The 22,093-nt window shown below is 46.1% G+C and overlaps 1 protein-coding gene across 2 annotated transcripts in view; it reads left to right on the top strand.

Moving 5' to 3' along the window:
• The window catches only part of PTK2B (protein tyrosine kinase 2 beta), a 322,330-nt gene extending 300,457 nt beyond the window's left edge, over nucleotides 1–21,873 (top strand). For both annotated transcript variants that reach the window (XM_030198678.1, XM_030198677.1), the window contains exons 29-31: nucleotides 1,746–1,889; nucleotides 13,273–13,353; nucleotides 20,785–21,873. In XM_030198678.1, coding sequence (XP_030054538.1) covers nucleotides 1,746–1,889; nucleotides 13,273–13,353; nucleotides 20,785–21,000 — 441 coding nt within the window. In that variant the 3' untranslated portion in view covers nucleotides 21,001–21,873. The remainder of the gene's footprint in view (nucleotides 1–1,745; nucleotides 1,890–13,272; nucleotides 13,354–20,784) is intronic.
• The last annotated feature ends 220 nt before the right edge of the window (nucleotides 21,874–22,093 follow it).

Genomic DNA, 22,093 nt, shown 5'->3' with positions numbered 1-22,093 from the left:
AAACAACGGAGGAGACGTATTGATGGATAAAAAAGTCTTTATTACAAAGTATTCAAAATCAACTCGACATAGCAGCCATGTTTCGACGCTCTAAGCGCCTGCCTCAGGAGTCTTATGATGTATGGCTGATTATGAAAAGAGATTCTTATCAAATCTCTATACACAAAAGATATCATTCTAACCCGAAGTAAACAGGAAATCTCATTGAACTACCGAAACAGCTTCAATGAAGTATCAAGGGTTTAATTTCGGGTTAGATTGATATCTTTTGTATAGAGAGATTTGATGAGAATCTCTTTTCATAATCAGCCACACATCATAAGACTCCTGAGGCAGGCGCGTAGGGTGCTGAAACACAACTGCTGTGTCGAGTCAATTTTGAATATTTTGTAATAAAGACTTTTTATCCATCAATACGTCTCCTCTGTTGTTTGAGAAGAGCCAACTCTCCCTACTTCTTGCCTTCTGCATTATTATATACAGACAAAAATATCAAGGTGTTCTTTGAAATTCTTTTCAATCAGGCCAATGGTGCCCAATGCAATTAGAGTATCTTCTGCATATTTTTTGCCCTATTTTTTGTTTCTGATTTCATTTGTTTGTACTTGAAGATCTTCGCTTGATGTAGTACAGAATAGTCCACTGGATCCTGAGACTTCTATTAGTAATGCTGTTCTTGTGATTTTTCCTTCCCCACAATGTCTGATTTTCTTACATCAAGCTTTTTATTGATGGGAATAGGCATGTCCCAGATGATCACAATTTCTTTGTTCTCTACAATTCCATCACTGTCGTGATCCTGGTGTGTTGTTTTTTTTTTTGGCACAGTGATGTTAGTGTTTACACCAGGGGCGTAGCTACGTGGGGCCATGAGGGCCTGAGCCCCCGTAGATTTGGCCCTGGACCCCCCCTGCCGACACCCCCCCCCCTCGCCGCCAACCCGCCGTCGCCTACCTTTGCTGGCGGGGGACCCCAACCTCCGCCAGTCGAGGTCCTCTTCTTCCTTCGTTCTGTTTCTGAGTCTGATGTCCTGCACGTTGTACTTGCAGGACGTCAGACTCACAGAAACAGAACGAAGCCTTGCAGATCGCAAGGCTTTGTTCTGTTTCTGAGTCTGACGTCCTTCATGTACAACGTGCAGGACGTCAGAAACAGAATGAAGGAAGAAGAGGACCTCGGATGGCGGGGGTTGGGGTCACCCGCCAGGAAAGGTAGATGACGGCGGGGGAGGGTTGGCGGCGGGAGGGGGGTCAAGAGGGTCATTGGCAGGAGGGGAGTCAAAGTTGTTGGTGGTGGCGGCGACGGAGGCGGGGGGGGGGGGTCGGCGGCGCCGGGGGGGGGCTAAAATGTGCCCCCTAACCTCTGGCTCTGGACCCCCCTCCCGCTGAAATCTCTCTACGCCCCTGGTTTACACATTGTTGTGCCTTTCTGTGTACAAGCAATGTAAGCAGCTCCTGAATCTCGCACTCACCCCGGAACTGTGAACATTATTTCATGATTGGTTAACAAGAAGCCGAAGATGGAGCAGTTGCAGCATTTCAGAACTATTAGGGCAGTCTCCCCAAATAACACAACGGAAAGCAGACAGACATCAGTTTCTTTACTTTTACGAAAACCTAAATAATGTTCTACATCTACAGGAGCTGTAAATAAAGTTAGTCTGCATCGTGTGCAATGTAGCTGCTGTTGTCAACCTAAATATTTCTCTAACAACCTTGCTCTCTTTCTGGATGTTTTATTTTTAGCCAATCCAGTCAACCCCTACTGGTAACCTGGACCGTACTAATGACACTGTGTACCAAAATGTAATGGAACTGGTGAAAGCAGTTCTTCAGCTTAAAAATGACATTTATCAGCTTCCTCCAGAGGGATATGTCAATGTCGTAAAGGTAAATACTGTTTAAATATTCCAGAATGCCACTGTGAGCTAACCATGAAAGAATTCCTTGATTGGATTCCATTGTCCACAATTGGACTCCTCGGTAGAGAGAGCTAGATATGTTGAAGGCAAGAAACCACCAGTAATTTCTGCTGCTCCCTCAGCAATTTTCCTTCACATGGATATATCAAACCATTGTTGTGAAAAGAAATACCATAAGTATTTACAGGGAAATTGTGAATGTAAGTTTTGCTAGTGATTGGTCAGTGTCATGAAGGTAGGAGCTTTGGTGCTCCTCTACAGAGGTAGCTCCCAGTTCTTAGGTGTGACATGCTCAATTCCAGTGTATTTTTGGAAAAGGCTAAGCTGACCTAGAGTCTGTTCTAAAATACCTGCAGGGGTGCACGTGAATTTGTGGCACATGCACCAGGAGCAGCCATTTCAGAAATATACACATGGATAACATGAACAGCATGAACCTGGCTGATTCCACATGGAATTATCAGCACTTTGCTGCAGAGGCAGCGATTTTACAACTTCCTCATGTAAGTGGTGTCACTTCCATATGTAGCTGCCTCATTTCACAAAACTATACATTGTTTTCTATTCCTTAGGAAAGGAATGGAAAACAAAACTGAGAATGTTATAATGCCTTTGTATCACTCCATGGTACGACTGCACCTCGAATACCGTGTGCAGTTCTGGTCACTGTATCTCAAAAAAGATATAGAGGGGCATTTTCGATATGACCTCTAAGTCCCAGGAAAGTAATAGGGCAGCCTAGTGGGCACTGCAGTGGACATCATAAAATGCTCCCATTTACACATCTCACCATTGCTCCCTTACCTTGTCTGCTGAGCCCCCCCCCCCTCCCCAAACCCTCTACCTCAAACTGTACACCACTACCATAGCCCTTACAGGTGAAGGGGGCACCAATATGTGGGTACAGGGGGATTCTGCTGAATTTTGGAGGGCTCACAGTTTCCTCCACAAGTGTAACAAGTAGGGGGAGGTAGAAGCCTGGGTCCACCTGTCTGCAGTGCACTGCACCACTACTAGACTACTCCAGGGACCTGCATGCTATTCTAATGGACCTGAGTATAACATCTGAGGCTGGCAAGTAATGTTTTTAATCTTATTTTTGGGGAGTGGGAGGGGGTTAGTGACCACTGTGGGGGTAGGGGGAGGCTATCCCTGATTCCTTCCAGTGGTTATCTGGTCGTTTGGGGCACCTTTTTGTGCCTTATTCGTTATAAAAACAGGTCTAGCTCAAAACGTCTTAGTTTAAGTCCTGGACAGTTTTGTGTTTTTCCAGTATGGCCGAAAAATGCCCAGATCCCACTTTTAACACGCCCCTCACACACACCCCCTTCTGATTTGAATGCACTTCTGACGGACTTTATAGAAATAATACCACTATACTACCTCTTCCACTGAATGATCCTGAAAATGGTACAAATAATCAGTGTTTCTAATATTAGAAACACTTATTTGTACCATTTTCAGGATCATTCAGTGGAAGAGGTAGTATAGTGGTATTATTTAAGTGATTTTTTTTCCACACCCTAATAGTTGGTATTTAGTGGACTTTATAGAAAAACATCAAGAAATTGGTTTTGAAAATACCAATTTGAACGTTTTTGTGAGAAACATCCAAATGCAGATTTATGCCACTTTTCAGACGTTGTTCTGTTTTGAAAATGAGCCCAATAGTGGAATTAGAAAAGGTACAGAGAAGGGCAATGAAAAAGGGGATGGAACGACTTCCCTGTAAAGAAAGGCTAAAGCGGCTAGGGTTGTTCAGCTTGGAGAGAGATGGCTGAGGGGAGATATGATAGAGGTTTTTAAAAATACTGAGTGAAGTGGAACTGGTAGATGTGAATCGCTTGTTTACTCTTTACAAAAATACTAATACTAGGGGGCAAAGAAGCTACTAAGTAGTAAATTTAAAACAAATCAGAGAAAATATTTCTTCACTCAATGAGTACTTAAACTCTGGAATTTGTTGCCAAAGAATGTGGTAAAAGCAGTTAGCTTAGCAGAGTTTACAAAAAGGTTTTGATATTTTCCTAAAAGAAAAGTCCATAAGCCGTTAAGATGAACTTGGGGAAAATCCACTGCATATTCTAGGATAACCAGCATAAAATTTGTTTTGCTATTCTCAGATCTTAGGTACTTGTGACCTGGATTGTCCACTGTTGGAGATAGGATGTTGGGCTTGATGGGCCTTCAGTCTGTCCCAGCATGTCAGTGCTTATGTTCGTATGTTAAATGCTGACAAAAAAAGCAATACTGGGCCTTCAAGACTGGGACAATTGAAATTCTTTATTAATGACCCGACACGGGCCGTGTTTCGGCGTAAAACAACACCTGCCTCAGGATTCTAACAATAGAAAAATAAAAAATATATATAAATAAAAACAACCACATAAATGTATATACATAGATAGGTAATCTAGACATTAAAATATTAAATAACAATTAAAATAGAAAATATTAATAAATAATATGAACTCATTATTATAAAAGAAAACATGACATACTGCATTACTTCATAATAATAAATGAGAGAACAATGAAAACATATATAGGATTTCACAAATATATAATTATAAATATCAATTAGACAATCTTTATAAAGAGATGTATATATAAATATATAAAAATATATAGATATGTGTTTAATGAATTTTGAACATTATTAATTTATAGGTGTAAGTAGAATGCAATATTTATCAAAGATTAATTCAATAATCCACTATATTTTTAACAAAAAATATATAATGTTTATAAATAATTAATCTTAATGTTTCTGCAAAAATAATAGTAGATAATTAATTCTCTTAATATTATCACACTATTTAGATACTACTAAAGCATAAAAGTACATCATTAAAAAACTGGATTCTCACCAAAGAGAAACACTGTTATGTTAAATGCCACCAGTTAGTAGTGAAGCTGCAATTATAAGTTGGTTTCATTTTGGAGGTGGAAATAAACAACAAGTGATTAAGGAGAATGATTCCCTTAATTCCTCCTATCAAGCCCTCACCAAACTGAGGACTTAAAAAAAATCCCGTGCATAACTATGAGCTGGTGTAAAACTGGTGGGGATATTTTTCCCCACAGACGTGTATACACTTTGTGCAGCGGGGAATACACTTGTAGATTTTTTTTTCCCAAGCCATGCCATCACCCACCCCCCCCCCCCCCCCCCTTTGAAATCTCTGTATGGTATTTTCTCCACATGTAAATAGCATCTTTCTAAAATCACTATTAACACTTTTTGTGATCTACATGTGTAATTACTTATGGAGATGCTATTAAAATAGAGGCCAATGTTTTGTTTCCATTTTCTGCATGATTCAAAACTCCTAGGTAAGCCACCCCTTGCTGCTACCACAGGTTCACTGAAAACTTGACATGAAGTTCGATGGCAAAGTAACTGATAAAACATCTATAAATAATAGCTCTCAGTTTAATGCAACATGTAAGTAGTAAATTTAAAACAGGGAGGCAGAGGTGTGTCGTGGAGACCCATGTGGCCGGAGAGGGGGTGCCACGAACCAAAAAAGTTTGGGAACCCCTGGTCTATGGAATACTAGGCCTGATGTGGGTGAGTGTACACCTATGTGCATTAGTGCTACATGAGAGCTCAGCGTTGTTCTATAAATGACACGTGCAACTCGCTCAGGAGCCGATGCACAAAAACTGGATGCTAAATTCCACAAAGCAAAACCCCATAGCGCAACAACTGTGCAGAAAAAATAACGAAGTGATGCTGAAAGGAAATGATACACAAGTAAGATGCGCGGTTAATTTGCGCTGACAAACTGAAAGCAAGGGGAGGAACGTGCTGGCACATGCACTCAAGGGTTTTGCGGCAAGGACGGCTCTTGTGCGCATGTCCGTACAAAAACCAGAAGTGTACGCACACGTCGGCTCCTTTTTTCTACGCTTTAAATATCAGCCTTTCAAACATTGTTTGCACTTAACATTTTTGAAAGGCTCATATATAAGCGCAGAAAAACAGGCACCGATGTGTGATTTCACTTTTTGGTTTTACTCGGGCTCGCACACGTGTTTGTTTATCACTATCAGCGCTTAAAGTTGCACAGGCTTCCTTCCACTTGCAAAAGAAGGCAAACCCCGCAGTTCAATTTGGAAAATTGACAAGAAATCCACTTGCTTCTGTGTGTCGCAGTGCTTTCGTTTGTGCATTCGGGAGGAATCCTTACTGGCTTCATTAACATATATTTAAATACAATTTGTGGCTATCTTTAGTGTGCATGTTAGCACTGGTGCTCGAGCCCTCTGAGCATTCAGCACTGTATAACATGCGCAGAAACCCAGATCTGATTGTATGTGAATGCTGCCTGTAGCTTTGAACAGAAATGCAAGGGATGTTCACAAGGGAGGAGCTTGGGTGGGACCAACATTTATACGTGTAACTTACAGAGGGGGTAATCTCTGTTGGTGTAGTGGTGCAAATCAGGCTTGTGTGAGGGAAGGGTCATTGCTAAGTGGGTGGAGCTGTTAATTTTTAGTTTGTGTGGGTGGTTCAAAGAGGGCATTGGATCAGGGGAGCAGAAAGGTAAAAGGACTGCCTCATTAATAGCACTGGGCAGTCACACTACCGAACTTTTCAGGGCCTGACTGCATTCGGTATTGACCTGCATTCTAGTTGTCACAGTAGGCTACTCCTCTACTCCACCCCTACCTGTGTTAAGCATCTAGCATGGGGTTTGTACTTCACTGACTGGTTTAATGCATGTTAACCATTAGCAAAGGTTCATACTAACAGCTAATGCATAGTAAAACCTGTGCTAGCTACTTCACACAGCTTAGAAAAAGGGCCCCTAAAATCCTTGCTAAAAAGATGTAAAATATCTAGACTGTGCAGACACATAGGTACAGGCTTTCTGCACTTCTCGACTCAAATCTGAAACTTGGCCCCTTTTTATAAGAACATAAGTATTTTCAAACTGGGACAGACCGATGGTCCATCAAGCCAAGTACCCTGTTTCCACAGTGGCGAATCCAGGTCATAAGTACCTGGCAAGATCCCAAAAGAGTAAAGCAGATTTTATGCTGCTTGTTCTACAAATAAGCAGTGGATTTTCTCAAGTCCACCTTAATAATGTCTTATGGACTTTTCTTTTAGGAAATTATCCAAACCCCATTTTCTCAGATTTGTTTTAAATTTACTACTTCCATATCATCATGCTGATCAATCCATAGACTGGTGGGTTGTGTCCATCTACCAGCAGGTGGAGATAGAGAGCAAACTTTTGCCTCCCTATATGTGGTCATGTGCTGCCGGAAACTCCTCAGTATGTTCTCTATCTCAGCAGGTGGTGGTCACACACAGCAGCAGCTCTGGCTAGGTCTCCAAGCCTAATTTTTAGGTTTTGTTGAGTACCTGGGGTTGAGGGCTCTTCTTGAGCAAGTGCAAACCTGATGGCGCCAGGTCCCTCCTTTTCTCCCCCCTCCCGCTGGCTCCGTTAAAAAAAAAAAAAAAAAAAAATTTTGAACGTCCTTAAAGGCGTTTATTTCGACGTTTATTTAAACGTTTATTGCAGCTACTCACTGGGACACCAGGTCGTTACAGCTCGGAGCGGAAAGCAGGTAATTTTTACCTTTTATAGCGGGCAGGGGGTTCCCCGATTGGTCTCCACGTGGCCTATGGCGTCGGAGGGCGAGGGCGCAAAGAGTCGCTCCCCGGATCGCGTGTGCGCTTCTAGAGGGGATGCGGGGGTCTTAAAGTCTGATCGCCCTTGTTGGGTGACAGTTTCGTGACCGATGGGTGTCCCGGTCCTTCCTTCAGTGTGGCGGTTTTTCCCGCCATAAACACCCATCCCCCGCGGCTCACCTCCGCCATATTGGCCGGCCACGCGGCTCGGACGGCTTCTTCTTGGGCCGCCCTTGAGGTGGGAGACATTGATGCCATGAACGCCCTTAATTTGGGCGACGGCACAAAAGCGGCTAAAGTTAAGCGCCGTTTTTCCCGCGCGGCTCCTTCGCGGAGTGTCGCGCCGGCCGCCATCTTGGATGCGCAGCATGTCTCTCCCCCGCTCTTGCGAGCGCCGGTTGAGGGTGCGTCTAGGGCTGTAGCCCAGACTGCGGAAGTGCACAGTCTGGGGGGTTTCTCCCCCGAGTTTGTTTTGCTGCTGCATCAGGCCTCCCTTATGCAAAACGCTGCCCCTGCTCCCTCGGCTGGTAAAGAGGTTGAGGCCCCGGAGGTAAACGCCCTCGGGTTGATTCCCAGGCCTTGGAGGACTTTGTCTCCTCCGATGTAGATGAGGGCAGCGTATCTGAGTTCTCCCAACGGTCCTTTGCGGATTCCTTGGAGGAGACGGATCCCCGCTCGGATGGAGCGGATGACCCCTCTGCAGCGCGGCTCTTTAGCTCAGAGGATTTGCCCAACCTGTTAATGCAGGCCATGGGCATTTTGAAGATTTCCTCTCCGGAGGACGTCTCTCCCTCAGCCCCTGTTGGCTCTGCCATTATGCTGGGGACGAAGCGCCCGCATAGAACCTTCCACGTGCATGATGCCATGCACACCTTAATTTCGGCTCAATGGGATGTCCCGGAAGCGAGCCTTAAAGTGGCTAGGGCTATGTCCCGCCTCTATCATTTGCCTGAAAGTGAACGTGAGGCCTATCTGTGGCCTACCGTGGATTCTTTAATCACTGCGGTGACTAAGAAAACGGCGTTGCCGGTGGAAGGTGGCACGGCCCTAAAGGACGCCCAAGACAGAAGATTGGAGGCGGCCTTAAGGTCGTCCTTTGAGGCGGCTGCTTTAAGTTTGCAGGCCTCAGTTTGCGGCTCCTATGTGGCCAGGGCGTGCCTGTCTATGGTGCAGCGGGCTTCCCCCTCGGATCATTCCTTGAGGGCTGATTGGCCGGCCCTGGAATTGGGCTTAGCCTATTTGGCAGACTGGCTGTATGATGTCTTGAGGGCCTCAGCTAAAGGCATGGCTCAGACAATCTCTGCGCGGTGGTGGCTTTGGCTGAAGCATAGGTCTGCTGACCACGCCTCTAAATCCCGCCTGGCTAGATTGCCTTTTAAAGGCAAGCTGCTCTTTGGGGTCGAGCTGGACAAAATCGTGACCGGTTTCGGCACGTCTAAGGGCAAGAAGTTACCAGAGGTCAGGGCTCGGACTAGTGCTCGCCCCGGTACCTCCAGAGGACGGTTTCAGGAAGACTGTCGGTACCGCCCGGGCAGGTCGGGCTCCTCTGCCCCCTCTTCCTTCAAGAGGAACTTCTCCCCCAAGCAGCATTCCTTTCGCAGAGACCGCCGTCCCGGAGGTGCTCCCTCCGGTCCTCCCCTAGGGTCTTGTACCCAATGACGGGGCCTTGGTCCACGCCCCAGTGCAGATTGGAGGACGGCTGTCCTCGGTTCTGGACGAGTGGACCACAATAACTTCAGACGCTTGGGTGCTGGAAGTCATCAGAGACGGCTACAAGCTAGAGTTCTGCCGACCCTTAAGAGACGGGTTTGTACTCTCTCCCTGCAAGTCTCCGGTCAAAGCTGTGACAGTGCAGCAGACCTTGGACAATCTGATCCGCCTGGGTGCGGTCGTTCCGGTGCCAGAAAATCAGCTTGGCAAGGGACGTTACTCCATTTACTTTGTGGTACCAAAGAAAGGAGGTTCTGTACGGCCTATCCTCGACCTCAAAGGGGTCAATCAGGCACTTTCGCATGGAGACCCTCCGCTCTGTTATAGCGGCAGTGAAGGCAGGAGAGTTCCTGGCATCCTTGGACATCAAGGAAGCGGACTTGCATATTCCCATCTGGCATCCTCATCAACGCTTTCTGCGTTTTGCAGTACTGGGCCGACACTTCCAGTTCAGAGCCCTCCCGTTCGGGTTGGCTACTGCTCCGCGGACCTTCTCCAAAGTAATGGTGGTCATCGCGGCCTTCCTGAGGAAGGAAGGAGTACAAGTCCATCCTTATCTGGACGACTGGTTGATCCGAGCCCCCTCTTATGCAGAGTGCGGCAAAGCTGTGAACCGGGTGGTTGCTCTTTTGAGCTCCCTGGGGTGGATCATCAACTGGGAGAAAAGCCAGCTGCGCCCAACTCAGTCCCTGGAGTATCTGGGAGTTCGATTCGACACCCAAGTGGGCAGAGTGTTCCTGCCAGACAATCGGATTGTCAAGCTTCAGGCTCAGATGGACCAGTTCCTAGTAGCCTCTCCTCTTCGGGCTTGGGACTATGTGCAGCTGTTGGGCTATGACGGCCACGATGGAAGTAGTGCCCTGGGCCAGGGCTCATATGAGACCACTACAACACTCTCTGCTGCAGCGCTGGACTCCGATGTCGGAGGATTATGCTGTGCGCCTTCCCTTGGACCCAGCAGTGCGCAAGGCGCTGAGCTGGTGGACGCAGACAGACAAGTTGTCTGCAGGAATGCCTCTGGTGACCCCGGAGTGGATTGTCGTCACGACGGACGCCTCTTTGTCGGGCTGGGGAGCCCACTGCTTGGGAAGGACAGCGCAGGGGCTCTGGTCTCCTGCAGAGGCAAAGTGGTCTATCAACCTCCTGGAACTCGGAGCCATTCGGTTGGCGCTTTTGGAGTTCATCCCGGTACTGGCGTTGAAGCCTGTACGGGTCCTGTCGGACAATGCCACGGCTGTGGCCTATGTCAACCGCCAGGGAGGTACCAAGAGCGCCCCTCTAGCCAAGGAGGCCATGAATCTATGCCAGTGGGCGGAAGCGAACCTGGAACAGCTGTCAGCGGCCCACATTGCCGGGGTCATGAATGTCAAGGCGGACTTTATCAGTCGCCATACCTTGGAACCCGGAGAGTGGCAGCTATCTGCTCAGGCGTTCTTGGACATCACGAAGCGCTGGGGCCAGCCGAGCCTAGATCTGATGGCGTCATCGGCCATTTGCCAACTGCCGCGCTTTTTCAGCAGAGGACGGGACCCTCGATCCCTGGGAGAGATGCTCTTCTCCAACAGTGGCCGACACAAGAGATTCACTATGTGTTCCCGCCCTGGCCCATGTTGGGCAGGGTGCTAGACCGGGTGGCAAAGCATCCGGGCCGGATAATCCTGGTGGGTCCGGATTGGCCCAGACGTCCCTGGTATGCGGACTTGATCAGGCTCTCAGTGGACGAACCTCTGCGACTGCCAGTGGAGCAGGGCCTGTTACATCAGGGTCCCGTGGTGATGGAGGATTCCTCCCCATTTGGTCTTACGGCCTGGCTATTGAGCGGCAGAGTCTGAGGAAGAAGGGCTTCTCAGACAAGGTCATCGCCACTCTGCCGAGAGCGAGGTAGCGCTCTACTTCTACTGCTTACGCCAGGGTTTGGCGTACCTTTGCAGCATGGTGTGAAGCAGGTTCACTTTCTCTATTTACTGCTCCAATTTCTTCAGTGCTGGCGTTCCTGCAAGAAGGTCTGGAGAAAGGCCTGTCGCTCAGTTCCCTGAAAGTCCAGGTAGTGGCCCTGGCTTGCTTCAGGGGCCGCCTGAAGGGTGCTTCCCTGGCTTCGCAGCCAGATGTGGTGCGTTTCCTCAAGGGAGTTAATCGCCTGTGCCCTCCTCTGCACTCAGTGGTGCCTGCGTGGAATCTCAACCTGATGCTAAGAGCCTTGCAAAAGCCGCCTTTTGAACCCTTGTCGAGGGCATCTCTGAAAGACCTGACGTTGAAAGCAGTCTTTTTGGTGGCTATCACTTCAGCCAGAAGAGTTTCCGAGCTCCAGGCACTCTCTTGTCGAGAGCCTTTTCTGCAGTTCACTGAGGCAGGAGTGACTATTCGCACAGTGCCTTCCTTCCTACCCAGGATTGTTTCTCGCTTCCATGTGAGTCAGCAGCTCTGTCTCCCTTCCTTTCGTAGGGAGGACTACCCAGAAGAGTATTCTGCTCTCAAATATCTGGATGTGAGACGGGTCATCATCAGATACTTGGAAGTGACCAATGATTTCCGGAAATCGGATCTTCTGTTTGTCCTGTTTGCAGGTCCTCGTAAGGGTCTGCAGGCTGCTAAGCCTACAGTGGCAAGATGGGTCAAGGAAGCCATGGCAGCGGCTTATGTGGCCGCGGGGAAGGTGCCGCCTATCCAGCTGAAGGCTCAATGCAAGGCGGCAACTTGGGCATCGGCCCATACATTCTCCAAGCATTACTGCTTGACTGGCTGCTCGGGCGGAGGCCCGGTTTGGAGCTTCAGTGTTGAGGTCAGGGATTTCAATGTCCCGCCCTGGGTGAGTACTGCTTCGGTACATCCCACCAGTCTATGGATTGATCAGCATGATGATATGGAAGGTAAAATTATGTATCATACCTGATAATTTTCTTTCCATTAATCATAGCTGATCAATCCATAGCCCCTCCCAGATATCTGTACTCTTTATATTCTGGTTGAATTTTAGGTTCAAGTTTAGTCTTCAATTCCTTCAGGAGGACTTCGTGTTCAAGTTTTTTCACTTGGATTCTTCAAGAGTTCAGACGAGTTTGTGTTACAGTGAGCTGCTGCATTCCTCTCCCCTCCGTTTTACGGGGCTGGATTGAGACTTAAATTCTGCCGGCACTCCCTCCCGCTTCGTGCGGCTGTAGGGCAGCTTTGTACCCCTCCCGCTTCGGCGGTGTTAGGGTCAGTCAGCTCCTCCCGCGGTTGCGGTTGCAGGATAAGCCAGATCCCCCCGCATCTGCGGGTGTGGTGTCCCTCCCCCGCTCCGCGGGGATGAGCTGGACGGATTCCCCTCCCCCACTTGTGTGGGGATGAGCTGGGTTAATTCCCCTCCCCCGTTTCGGCGGTGGTGAGCTGGGCAGAGTGTCCCTTTGTGGGTGTAATTCTCTAAGTGCTGAGTCCTGCGGATGGAGCTTGGATATCGACATACTGAGGAGTTTCCGGCAGCACATGACCACATATAGGGAGGCAAAAGTTTGCTCTCTATCTCCACCTGCTGGTAGATGGACACAACCCACCAGTCTATGGATTGATCAGCTATGATTAATGGAAAGAAAATTATCAGGTATGATACATAATTTTACCTTAGTAACTTCTTTGCATGCCCCCTAATCCTAGTATTTTTGGAAAGAGTAAACAAGCAATTCACATCTACTTGTTCCATTCCTCTCAGTATTTTGTGGATCTCTATCATATCCCCCTTCAGCTGTCTCTTCTCCAAGCTGAAGAGCCCTAGCCACTTTAACCTTTCCTCATAGGGAAGTCATTCCATCTTCTTTATCATTTTCATCTCCCTTCTCTGTACCTTTTCTAATTCCACTATATTTTTTTTGAGATGCGGTGACCAGAATTGCACGCAATATTTGAGGTGCGCTCACATCGTGGAGCAATTCAAAGGCATTATAACATTATAAGGACAGGTTTGCTGAAGAAGGAAATACTCTTTATGTATATTCATGGCTTGATTCTCTTTTTGCAGAATGTGGGATTGTCCCTACGAAAACTTATAGGCAGTGTGGACGATGTATTGCCCATCCTACCTCCAGCATCGCGTACGGAGGTAAGGGAATGAGGAATGTTCAAAATGGTTCTGTGATCAGTTTATCAATCTGTGCCTGTGACAAGAAATAACTGCTCATTATATTGTGCAAGAGTTGTTGCCTTGCGTTGGTTGTATGAGTTAAGTGGGCAGAAGAGCAGATAGTTCTTAACTTATAACACCTACTTGTTTCATCAGAGATGTAAATTCTGCCCAAACAGCTTCCAAAGCATGGGGTGGTCAGACAATAAGGAGACCCAGCAGCCCCCTGTCGCAGATCAGAGAATCTGTAGATGGCAATTCAATTATAAATAAAAATTAGTGCAGGGCCTGTGGCAGTGCCATCTCTTGTACAGGTTTCTGTGGTTACAAGACATTCATATAGAGTGAAAGTGAGAAGGGCCTGTGAGTGTAGAATGACTCCTTCACCCCCTTCCCACTGCAGATTTTTGTTGGAACAGTTGCATGGCTGGACTTCATGACTGCTTAGATTAAGTAGTTTGTATCACTGATGAGATGAGTCATTTTTGCATGTCTGACGGGTTACAGAGCTCAATCCCATCATTCCTAGCAGGCTTTGCAGGTTAAGAGGAAAACCTGACAAGAGCACCCATACTGAACAACCCTGTGGGGAATTTTAGCCTTTTTCTCCAGGTACATGTTCTGCACTTCCAGGTTTCCTCCCAGTTGAGGTCAAAGAAAGCAGCTTCTATCAGGCTATGTGTACCCGTGGTTACACCATGCAGTAAAAAGTCTGAGTACTTTAGGTTCGCTCAATATGCATTATGAGAGTAGAGCCTGGGAGTGAAACATGGTGATGTAGACAAAGCACATAGCATGGATTCAGGGGTCCTTTTACTAAGGTATGTCGAAAAATAGCCTGCACTGGTATAGACACGTGTATTGGGCACACGCAGGTCCATTTTGCAGCAGACCTGCAAAAAAGGCCTTTTTTTTTTTTGGCCGAAAATGGACGTGCATGAAAATGAAAATTGGCATGCGTCCAATTTGGGCCTGAGACTTTACTGCCCCCATTGACTTAGCGGTAAGGTCTCACGAGTTAACTGGGCAGTAATCGTCAGCGCGCATACAATGACAATTACCGCCTGGTTAGCACCGTGCGCCAGAAAATTGAAAAATATTTCTGGTGCACATAGTGGACGAGCGTCAAAAATGAAATTCCCACCCGGGCCACGCGGTAGCCAGGCAGTAGTTCAAATTTGACATGCGTAGGACGAGCGTACACATCTACATGGCTTAGTAAAAGGGCCCCTCAGTGTGGGAATTGAGCTTGTCAGTTGAACTTATGAGTAGGACATGTGGAGGAGTGGCCTAGTGGTTAGAGCACCGGTCTTGCAATCCAGAGGTGGCCGGTTCAAATCCCACTGCTGCTCCTTGTGATCTTGGGCAAGTCACTTAACCCTCCATTGCTTCAGATACAAACTTAGATTGTGAGCCCTCCTGGGACAGAGAAATATCCAGAATACCTGAATGTAACTCACCTTGAGCTACTACTGAAAAAGGTGTGAGCAAAATCTAAATTAAATAAATAAATAAATATAGCAAGGGGTGAAGCATGTCAGCGGGGCATGGAGGTAGTATGAATGTGACATGTTAGTGGAGGGTAGATGTGATTTGGCTGTGTGTGTGTATCAGTAGAACATGGTACCAGTTGGGGCATGGTGTGGCATGGATGTGGCATGTCAGTGGAGCATGTATGTGGTGTGTTGGTGAAAACATGGATGCAGCAGATGTGGCCTAGCCATGGAATTGTGGATATGATGTGGGTATGGCATGTCAGTGGAAAATTAGTAAGATGTTCTAATGAAGCCATCAGCATTCAGTGTTGCTTGTACATGGGAGCTGAATCTTTCCATTTAGAATGGATCATTATAAGGTAAAGGGAACCTAATGTAACACATAGTAATGAAGAAATACGCTTTCCAATAAACAAAAGCTAAGTAAATGCATAAGGTGTACCACAAACAGCTTTTCCACTTGAGTGTAGACAGAAGTCTTCAATAAATGCTACAACTGGTCTTAAGCTGCTTGAGGAATCATGGAATGAAAAGTTATGGGCAGTATTGAACTTGACTGTCACAATTGTGTAAGAGTGTGACAAATCATTATATGTCAGAGCTTAAACTTAACAAGCAAGTGCTGAATATTGGCTTGGCCAATTAAGTTTAAACCGGCCAAAAATAAACCGAATAATCAGTGTTGGTCATCGGAAATGGCCCGGCATTGAATATCCGGGTCTCACCCCAGAGTCCCCTCATGTGCAAATACATCCCTCAGAGCCAACTCCTCCCCCAGATAAGTGCTGTCAGAGTGGATACATAAAGCGGCTGAGTGTGCAGGACTTCAGATGGAAGGTGGATGCCAAATTACACAGAGAGTTGATGGGCCACTGTCCTCCACCTCTCCTAAAAAGTACCTATCTCTATAGTCACTGCAGCCTAGGTCTAAGTCCGAGGATAGAAAAAAGGGGGAAAGCCCTATTATATTACACTGTAAGTGCACACTTTTCAACTTGTTACTTGTAGTGAATTTCCAGGAAAGAAGGTGCAGCAAGATGCGCGATCAAATTAATTGGCTAACAAGCTGTTAACCATCAGTAACAGGATGCTAACATCCAATTATTGAAGTTAATTGGCAGCCATTAAAATTTGTGAGCGCATCTGGCCGCATGCTATTTCTATAAGGCACCTGCTTAAATGGGCTCAAATTATAATATAAGCAGGGAGATGTATTCAATACAGTCTACCTCCCAGCCAATCCAACTACTTATGCACTCTTCATATAGATATACATCATATAATACTTTCTCCACTGAAGAAAGCTTATGGACCTTCAGAAACAGTGTACTTTTTCTTTGTAACTGCTATAAATTTAGCAGATAAACGAATAGAGAAAAAGAGATCATGATAAAAGAGTTCGTAAAAAAAGAAAAAAAAAAAGAAAAACTTCTATGCCGGAACGTCTTATCTTCCGCCTGGACCAATATACTCATATCACCCCTCTCCTCAAGTCACTTCACTGGCTTCCGATCAGGTACCGCATACAGTTCAAGCTTCTCCTACTAACCTACAAATGCACTCGATCTGCAGCCCCTCACTACCTCTCTACCCTCATCTCCCCTTACGTTCCAACCCGTAACCTCCGCTCTCAAGACAAATCCCTCCTCTCAGTACCCTTCTCCACCACCGCCAACTCCAGGCTCCGCCCTTTCTGCCTCGCCTCACCCCATGCTTGGAATAAGCTCCCTGAGCCCATACGCCAGGCCCCCTTCCTGCCTATCTTCAAATCCTTGCTCAAAGCCCACCTCTTCAATGTCGCCTTCAGCACCTAACCACTACACCTCTATTCAGCAAATCTTGACTGCCCCAACTTGACATTTCGTCCTTTAGATTGTAAGCTCCTTCGAGCAGAGACTGTCCTTCTTTGTTAAACTGTACAGCGCTGCGTAACCCTAGTAGTGCTCTAGAAATGTTAAGAAGTAGTAGTAGTAACTGATGACGATTGAAAGCATTTATCTGCTAAATTTATAGCAGTTACAAAGAAAAAGTACACTGTTTCTGAAGGTTCATAAGCTTTCTTCAGTGGAGAAAGTATTATATGAAGTATATGAGATGATGTATAACTATATGGAGAGTGCATAAGTAGTTGGATTGGCTGGGAGGTAGACTGTATTGGGAAGATGGTAGAACTAGAGGGTATGAATTGAGGTTGAAAGGGAGCTGACTCAGGAATAATGGCAGGAAGTATTTTTTCACCAAGAGGGTGGTAGATGCCTGGAATACCCTCCTGAGGCAGGTGGTGGAGATGCAAACGGTAAGAGAGTTCAAATACGCATGGGACAAACACAAAGGAATCCTGTTTGGAAGGAAAGGATCCAAAGAAGTTTAGCGGAAATTAGGTAGGAAAGCCAGTACAAGACAGACTTCTACGGTCTGTACCCAGATCAAGGATGAATAGATTTGGATGGGCTGGATGGAGTTTTTCAGGAGTTTGACAACAACCGTAGAAGTCTGCCCGGCACTGGCCTTGTTCTTCAGAAATTTTAGAACAAGGCCAGGGCCGGGCAGACTTCTACTGTCTATGCCCTAAAAATAGTAAGGATAAATCAAGATCAGGTGTACGTACATATGATATATCACATCATAACATATGTAATGAGTTTATCTTTTTGAGCAGACTAAATGGACCATACAGGTCTTTATCTGTCGTCATCGACTATGTTGTTATGTATATTCTATAAGGCATGCACCTAACTCTACTAATGTGCAACTGAAAAGGGGGCATGGCCATTGGCTTGTCAGGAGTGTTTTGAAAAGTTGTGTGCGTAGTTACAGAATACTGCCTCAGCGGGCCTAATTTGGGCTCCAGAATTTACAACCGGTTTCTGCAGGCATAAGCTTAGCACCCAAAACTAGGCACGGGAATTAACGCTAATTGTGTCTGTACAGGGCAAGCACCACTTTCCAGCACCTAATTTTGAGCTGCATTTATAGAATTTCTCCCTGTGTGTATAAGCATGTTCTGGGGGAGAGTTTCTGCAGAGCAGAAACAGAGTTGCAAAGTGCATGCATTATTTTATAAAATATGCTCATGGACACATACTTTCCATGCCTGGGAGCAAGTGTATATGACTTCAGCTTCTCTATACATTGGTACCAAGATTTAGGTCCCCAATTCTGTGCACTAATTCTCTGACGGCATCCAGACGCAAGGATTCATTTATACAATAGGAGCAAGGGTACACCTAAAGTTAGGTGCCAACAGTTATGCCAAGTCAATGGCAACACTGTTCTTTCTAGGCTGAGTGGGAGTCCTCCAACTGCATTGCTACCAGTAGGAGGTGATGCTTCAATATTGTGTTTACAAATGCTAGTGACAGGCAGATTCCCTGGAGTCCTGCAGAACTTGCCTGTCCCTCACTATTGAAAATGTGATGGTGAAAGAGCACCGCCCCTTCCCACTGGCAGGACTGTAGGTGGAGGCAGTGGCGACCCTCCCATTAGACCAACTGAGGCAGGGGGCTCAGGCAGCACTAATTATTAAGTGACATCTTTCCCCTTTCCTTCCTCAACTCCCCTCTACAGTTGGAGGTAGCAGCAATCCCCATGTGCTGCCCTGCCACCGGCACTGGCATCTCCTCTGTACTTCAGCCCGCCTCTCTGACATAACTTCCTGTTTCCTTGGAGGCGGGCCGCAGTATAGAGGAGATGCTGGTGCTGGTGGCAAAGCAGCATCTGGGGGGTCACTGCTGCCTCTGACTTTTGAAAACAACAACAAAAAAAAAGAAGGTAGGCTCGGAGAGGGGGAGAAATTACACTGCGGCTGGGAGAAGGGGAAGGAGTTGGCGGGGGGGGGTGCAATTCTATGAGGCGGGGCGCCATTTCATCTGCCTGCCTCAGGCAGAAGATTGCCTTGGCTTGCCTCTGGTTGGAGGACTCCCGCTCACCTTTGAAGGAACAGTGGATGACAATCGTAACTGTTGACATCTAAGAGTGCCCTGAAGTGTGCATAGCCTATAGTGTTCTAATGTGCGCTTAACACAGGAAAAATGGTCTAACGCAGGATGCGCTAAAACATTTTGTGTTAGTTTTGCCATTTGCATGTGCTAACCACGTGGTATTAAATTTCAAAAACGTTTTGGGAGGGGGATGTGTCAGGGATGGAGAATGAGTGTGGAAGCGCCATTCAGCTAGCACGCTCACATTAGTGCCGTACTAACCGAACAACACTGACTTAACTTGGGAGTCCTTAGCACCTCCTAAATAGGAGGCAGTAAGTGCTCCCGCATTACATTTTTTCCCGTGGCTGTGCACTAATGCTAACATAAAGATATAATAGAAAAGGCCACATTTATGGCCAAGCTAGAAATTGGCATAGAGCACGAGAAAGTCCCGCATTAGGATGTGATAAGTCCATTTACTAGCGCAGTTTAGTAAAAGGGTCCCAATGTGTGTTAAACAGCAATATTGTGTATTTATAATACCGTAATGTGTGTTAATTTAAGTCAGTACGGGAAACATAAGAAATGGATGCAAATGCATGTGTGGCAGCTCAAAGCTGGTGTTAGATTTCCTGCCTGGGAGTAGTATAAAAGGGCTGGAGCTGAAATATGCTTCTCGCTTTCTTCTCCTCCTCCTCCTCTTCAGAGGATCTTTTGGGAGGTCTTTCTGGAGGAGGTGTCTTTAGGGAGAGACTCCATGCTTCAGTTCTGGCCTATTTCAGAATGTTCCATGTGAACATCAGCCCAGTGCACCCAGGGAAGATGAATAACCGCTTGTGATGTGATCAGAAGTTGCAATATTCATGTACCATGGAAGTCACTAACCTGCGGTAAAATACTGCAGGTTAGTGATTCTCATGGTAAACTAAGGTGCAGTAAAATGCACCTTAGTTTACTATGGGAATTATCTTAGTAACCAGGGGTGGACTAAGAGTGGTCTGGGCCCCCGGGTCACTGAGGGTGGTCTGGGCCCCCTTGCCCGTCCACTGCCTGACCCCCCCTACCACTGCAGCCAATGCCCCCACTGCCCCAGTCCTACCTGAAGAGCCCTGGTGATCTAGTGGTCTCTGAGGGGGGGAGCATATTCTTTCCTGCCTGCCTGCTGTGCTGCCACTATTCCCCCACCTTCCGGCGTTACCTTGTTTTCAAAATGGCCACCAAGACTTCCCACAGTAGTCTTGCGTGTCTTGACAGTCTTGCGAGGCTTCCACAGGGAGTCTCGGCTACCATTTTTAAAGTACAGCAGTGCTGGGCAGGGGGAATAGCGGCAGCACAATGGGCAGGAAAGAACATATTCGTCCCCGCAGAGGCCATTAGATCACCAACGACGCCCCTTTAAAGGTAGTACCAGGGAGGGCTGTAGTGTGTGACAGGCATCCAGGCAGAGCCTCTGGGCCCTCAGGCACTGCCTACTTACCCGAATGATCTGTCCACCCCTGTTAGTAACTATCCTCCACAATTTCCAGCTGTGCAACAGAAAATAATGGCTATCTAAACTTTCAGAAATAAAGGAATGATTATCTTTTTTGAAGCCACACAGCAAAAACAAACTAGCAACAACACCAAATTGTTTTCCCAACAGGCCTGATGAAGTTGGGAAAGAGATGACTTTGATTCATTTTCAGTTTAATCACTTTACTGTCACATGAAATTTTATATGAATTTTGTCAGAAGGTCTGAGATGAATATTCATACTTCAAATTTCTGGTTGACCCTGGAAATATTTGACAAAGACAGTACATATAGTGAGTGTTTTAATCTTTACGTTGAGATGCTATAATGAGAACTTTTTATTGAAGTGTCATTGAGTGTTATGATGTCATTTGCCATGAAGTTTTCCTTTAGCATTGTTATAAAGATTGGGCATATTAGGTTTTGGCCTTGTTTTTTTTTTTAGTAAAGCAGTGTTTTATTCTGTTGTTAATTGGCAGATTGAAGGAACACAAAAACTACTGAACAAAGACCTTGCAGAATTGATCAGCAAAATGAGACTGACCCAGCAGAATGCAGTGACATCGCTGAGTGACGAGTGTAAGAAACAGATGCTCACGGCCTCTCATACCTTGGCTGTGGATGCCAAGAATCTGCTCGATGCTGTTGACCAGGCCAGGGTTAGAGCCAATATAGCGAAACTGTCCTTTGAATGATGAAAAATGACACGTCTCAATGTTTTTGTCCCTGAAGCCTCAGCTTCTCTTGTTCTGGTGGTGTCTTTTTGTCCAAAGTTAACTTGTTCTCCGAGGGATCTAGCTGTCTCCTCCCTGTATCCATGAGATTTGCTGCTAGAAATGCATCTGTGACGGAAAGATTGTATTAATGGGAAGAGCAGAGGATGTGATACCTCTATTGCTTCCATACAGTGACTCCCTGGAGTTTTTCATGCAGCTGGAGAAGCCCTGCTGTTTCAGAGGACCATCAAGGAGCCCTGATGCATGCATTGCATGAGAACTTCTTTACGCTAACGTCCATATAGCTTTCATCTTAAGATGAAAGTAGAGTTGTGGTGCAGGAACAGAGTTGCTGGACATGACATTTCAGGTTTGAAGCTGATGTCCTAGACAGTTCTGTGGCTCTCTCTCCATTTCCAAACAGAGAAATGTGTCCAGGACTTATTCTAACAAAGCAATGGCTTCCATTTCACTTACTCATTGGGGAGATGCTGTAAGCGGACCAACCTATATAGAGCACATGCTTGTGTGGTCCACTGACTCATACCAGGTGGTAGTAATTACCAATGGTGATTACACATTGTATTACAGATCGACTTTTTCTTTACTATGTTCTGGGTTTAATAGTAATGTTGGGCCCAATATTCAAAAAAACCTAAGCTCCTACATTTATGCTCTTAAGTTAGGCTCCTAAATTTATGCCCTGTTTTCAGCCAAACTTAGGAGTCTACGTTTTCAGCTGAAAATCCATATTAATTTAGGAGTTTTGCTCATAAATTTACACCTGCCATTCGTTTGCCTAGATTTATGAGCCTAGTACTAACCCCCTAATTTTATAAAAGTCATCGAAAATTGCCAATTTGGGTGCACAATTTAATTGAAGAACAAACCAATTAGTGCCAATAATTGGTTATTTAACAAGAAATTATTGGTTCTAATTGAAATTAATTAACATGTACGTGATCCATGCCTAAATTTAACATGTATTCCAGAAAAGGAGGCACGGAAATGGGAGAGTCATGGGCGTTTTGGTTCACAGCATGAGCGTAGATTCCAGTTACATGCGTAATTA

The sequence above is a fragment of the Microcaecilia unicolor genome, chromosome 3 (assembly GCF_901765095.1).
Source record: "Microcaecilia unicolor chromosome 3, aMicUni1.1, whole genome shotgun sequence".
Classification (NCBI taxonomy): Eukaryota; Metazoa; Chordata; class Amphibia; order Gymnophiona; family Siphonopidae; genus Microcaecilia; species Microcaecilia unicolor.
The sequence above is the reverse complement of the archived record's forward strand: the minus strand, read 5'-3'. Positions and strand labels throughout refer to the sequence as shown.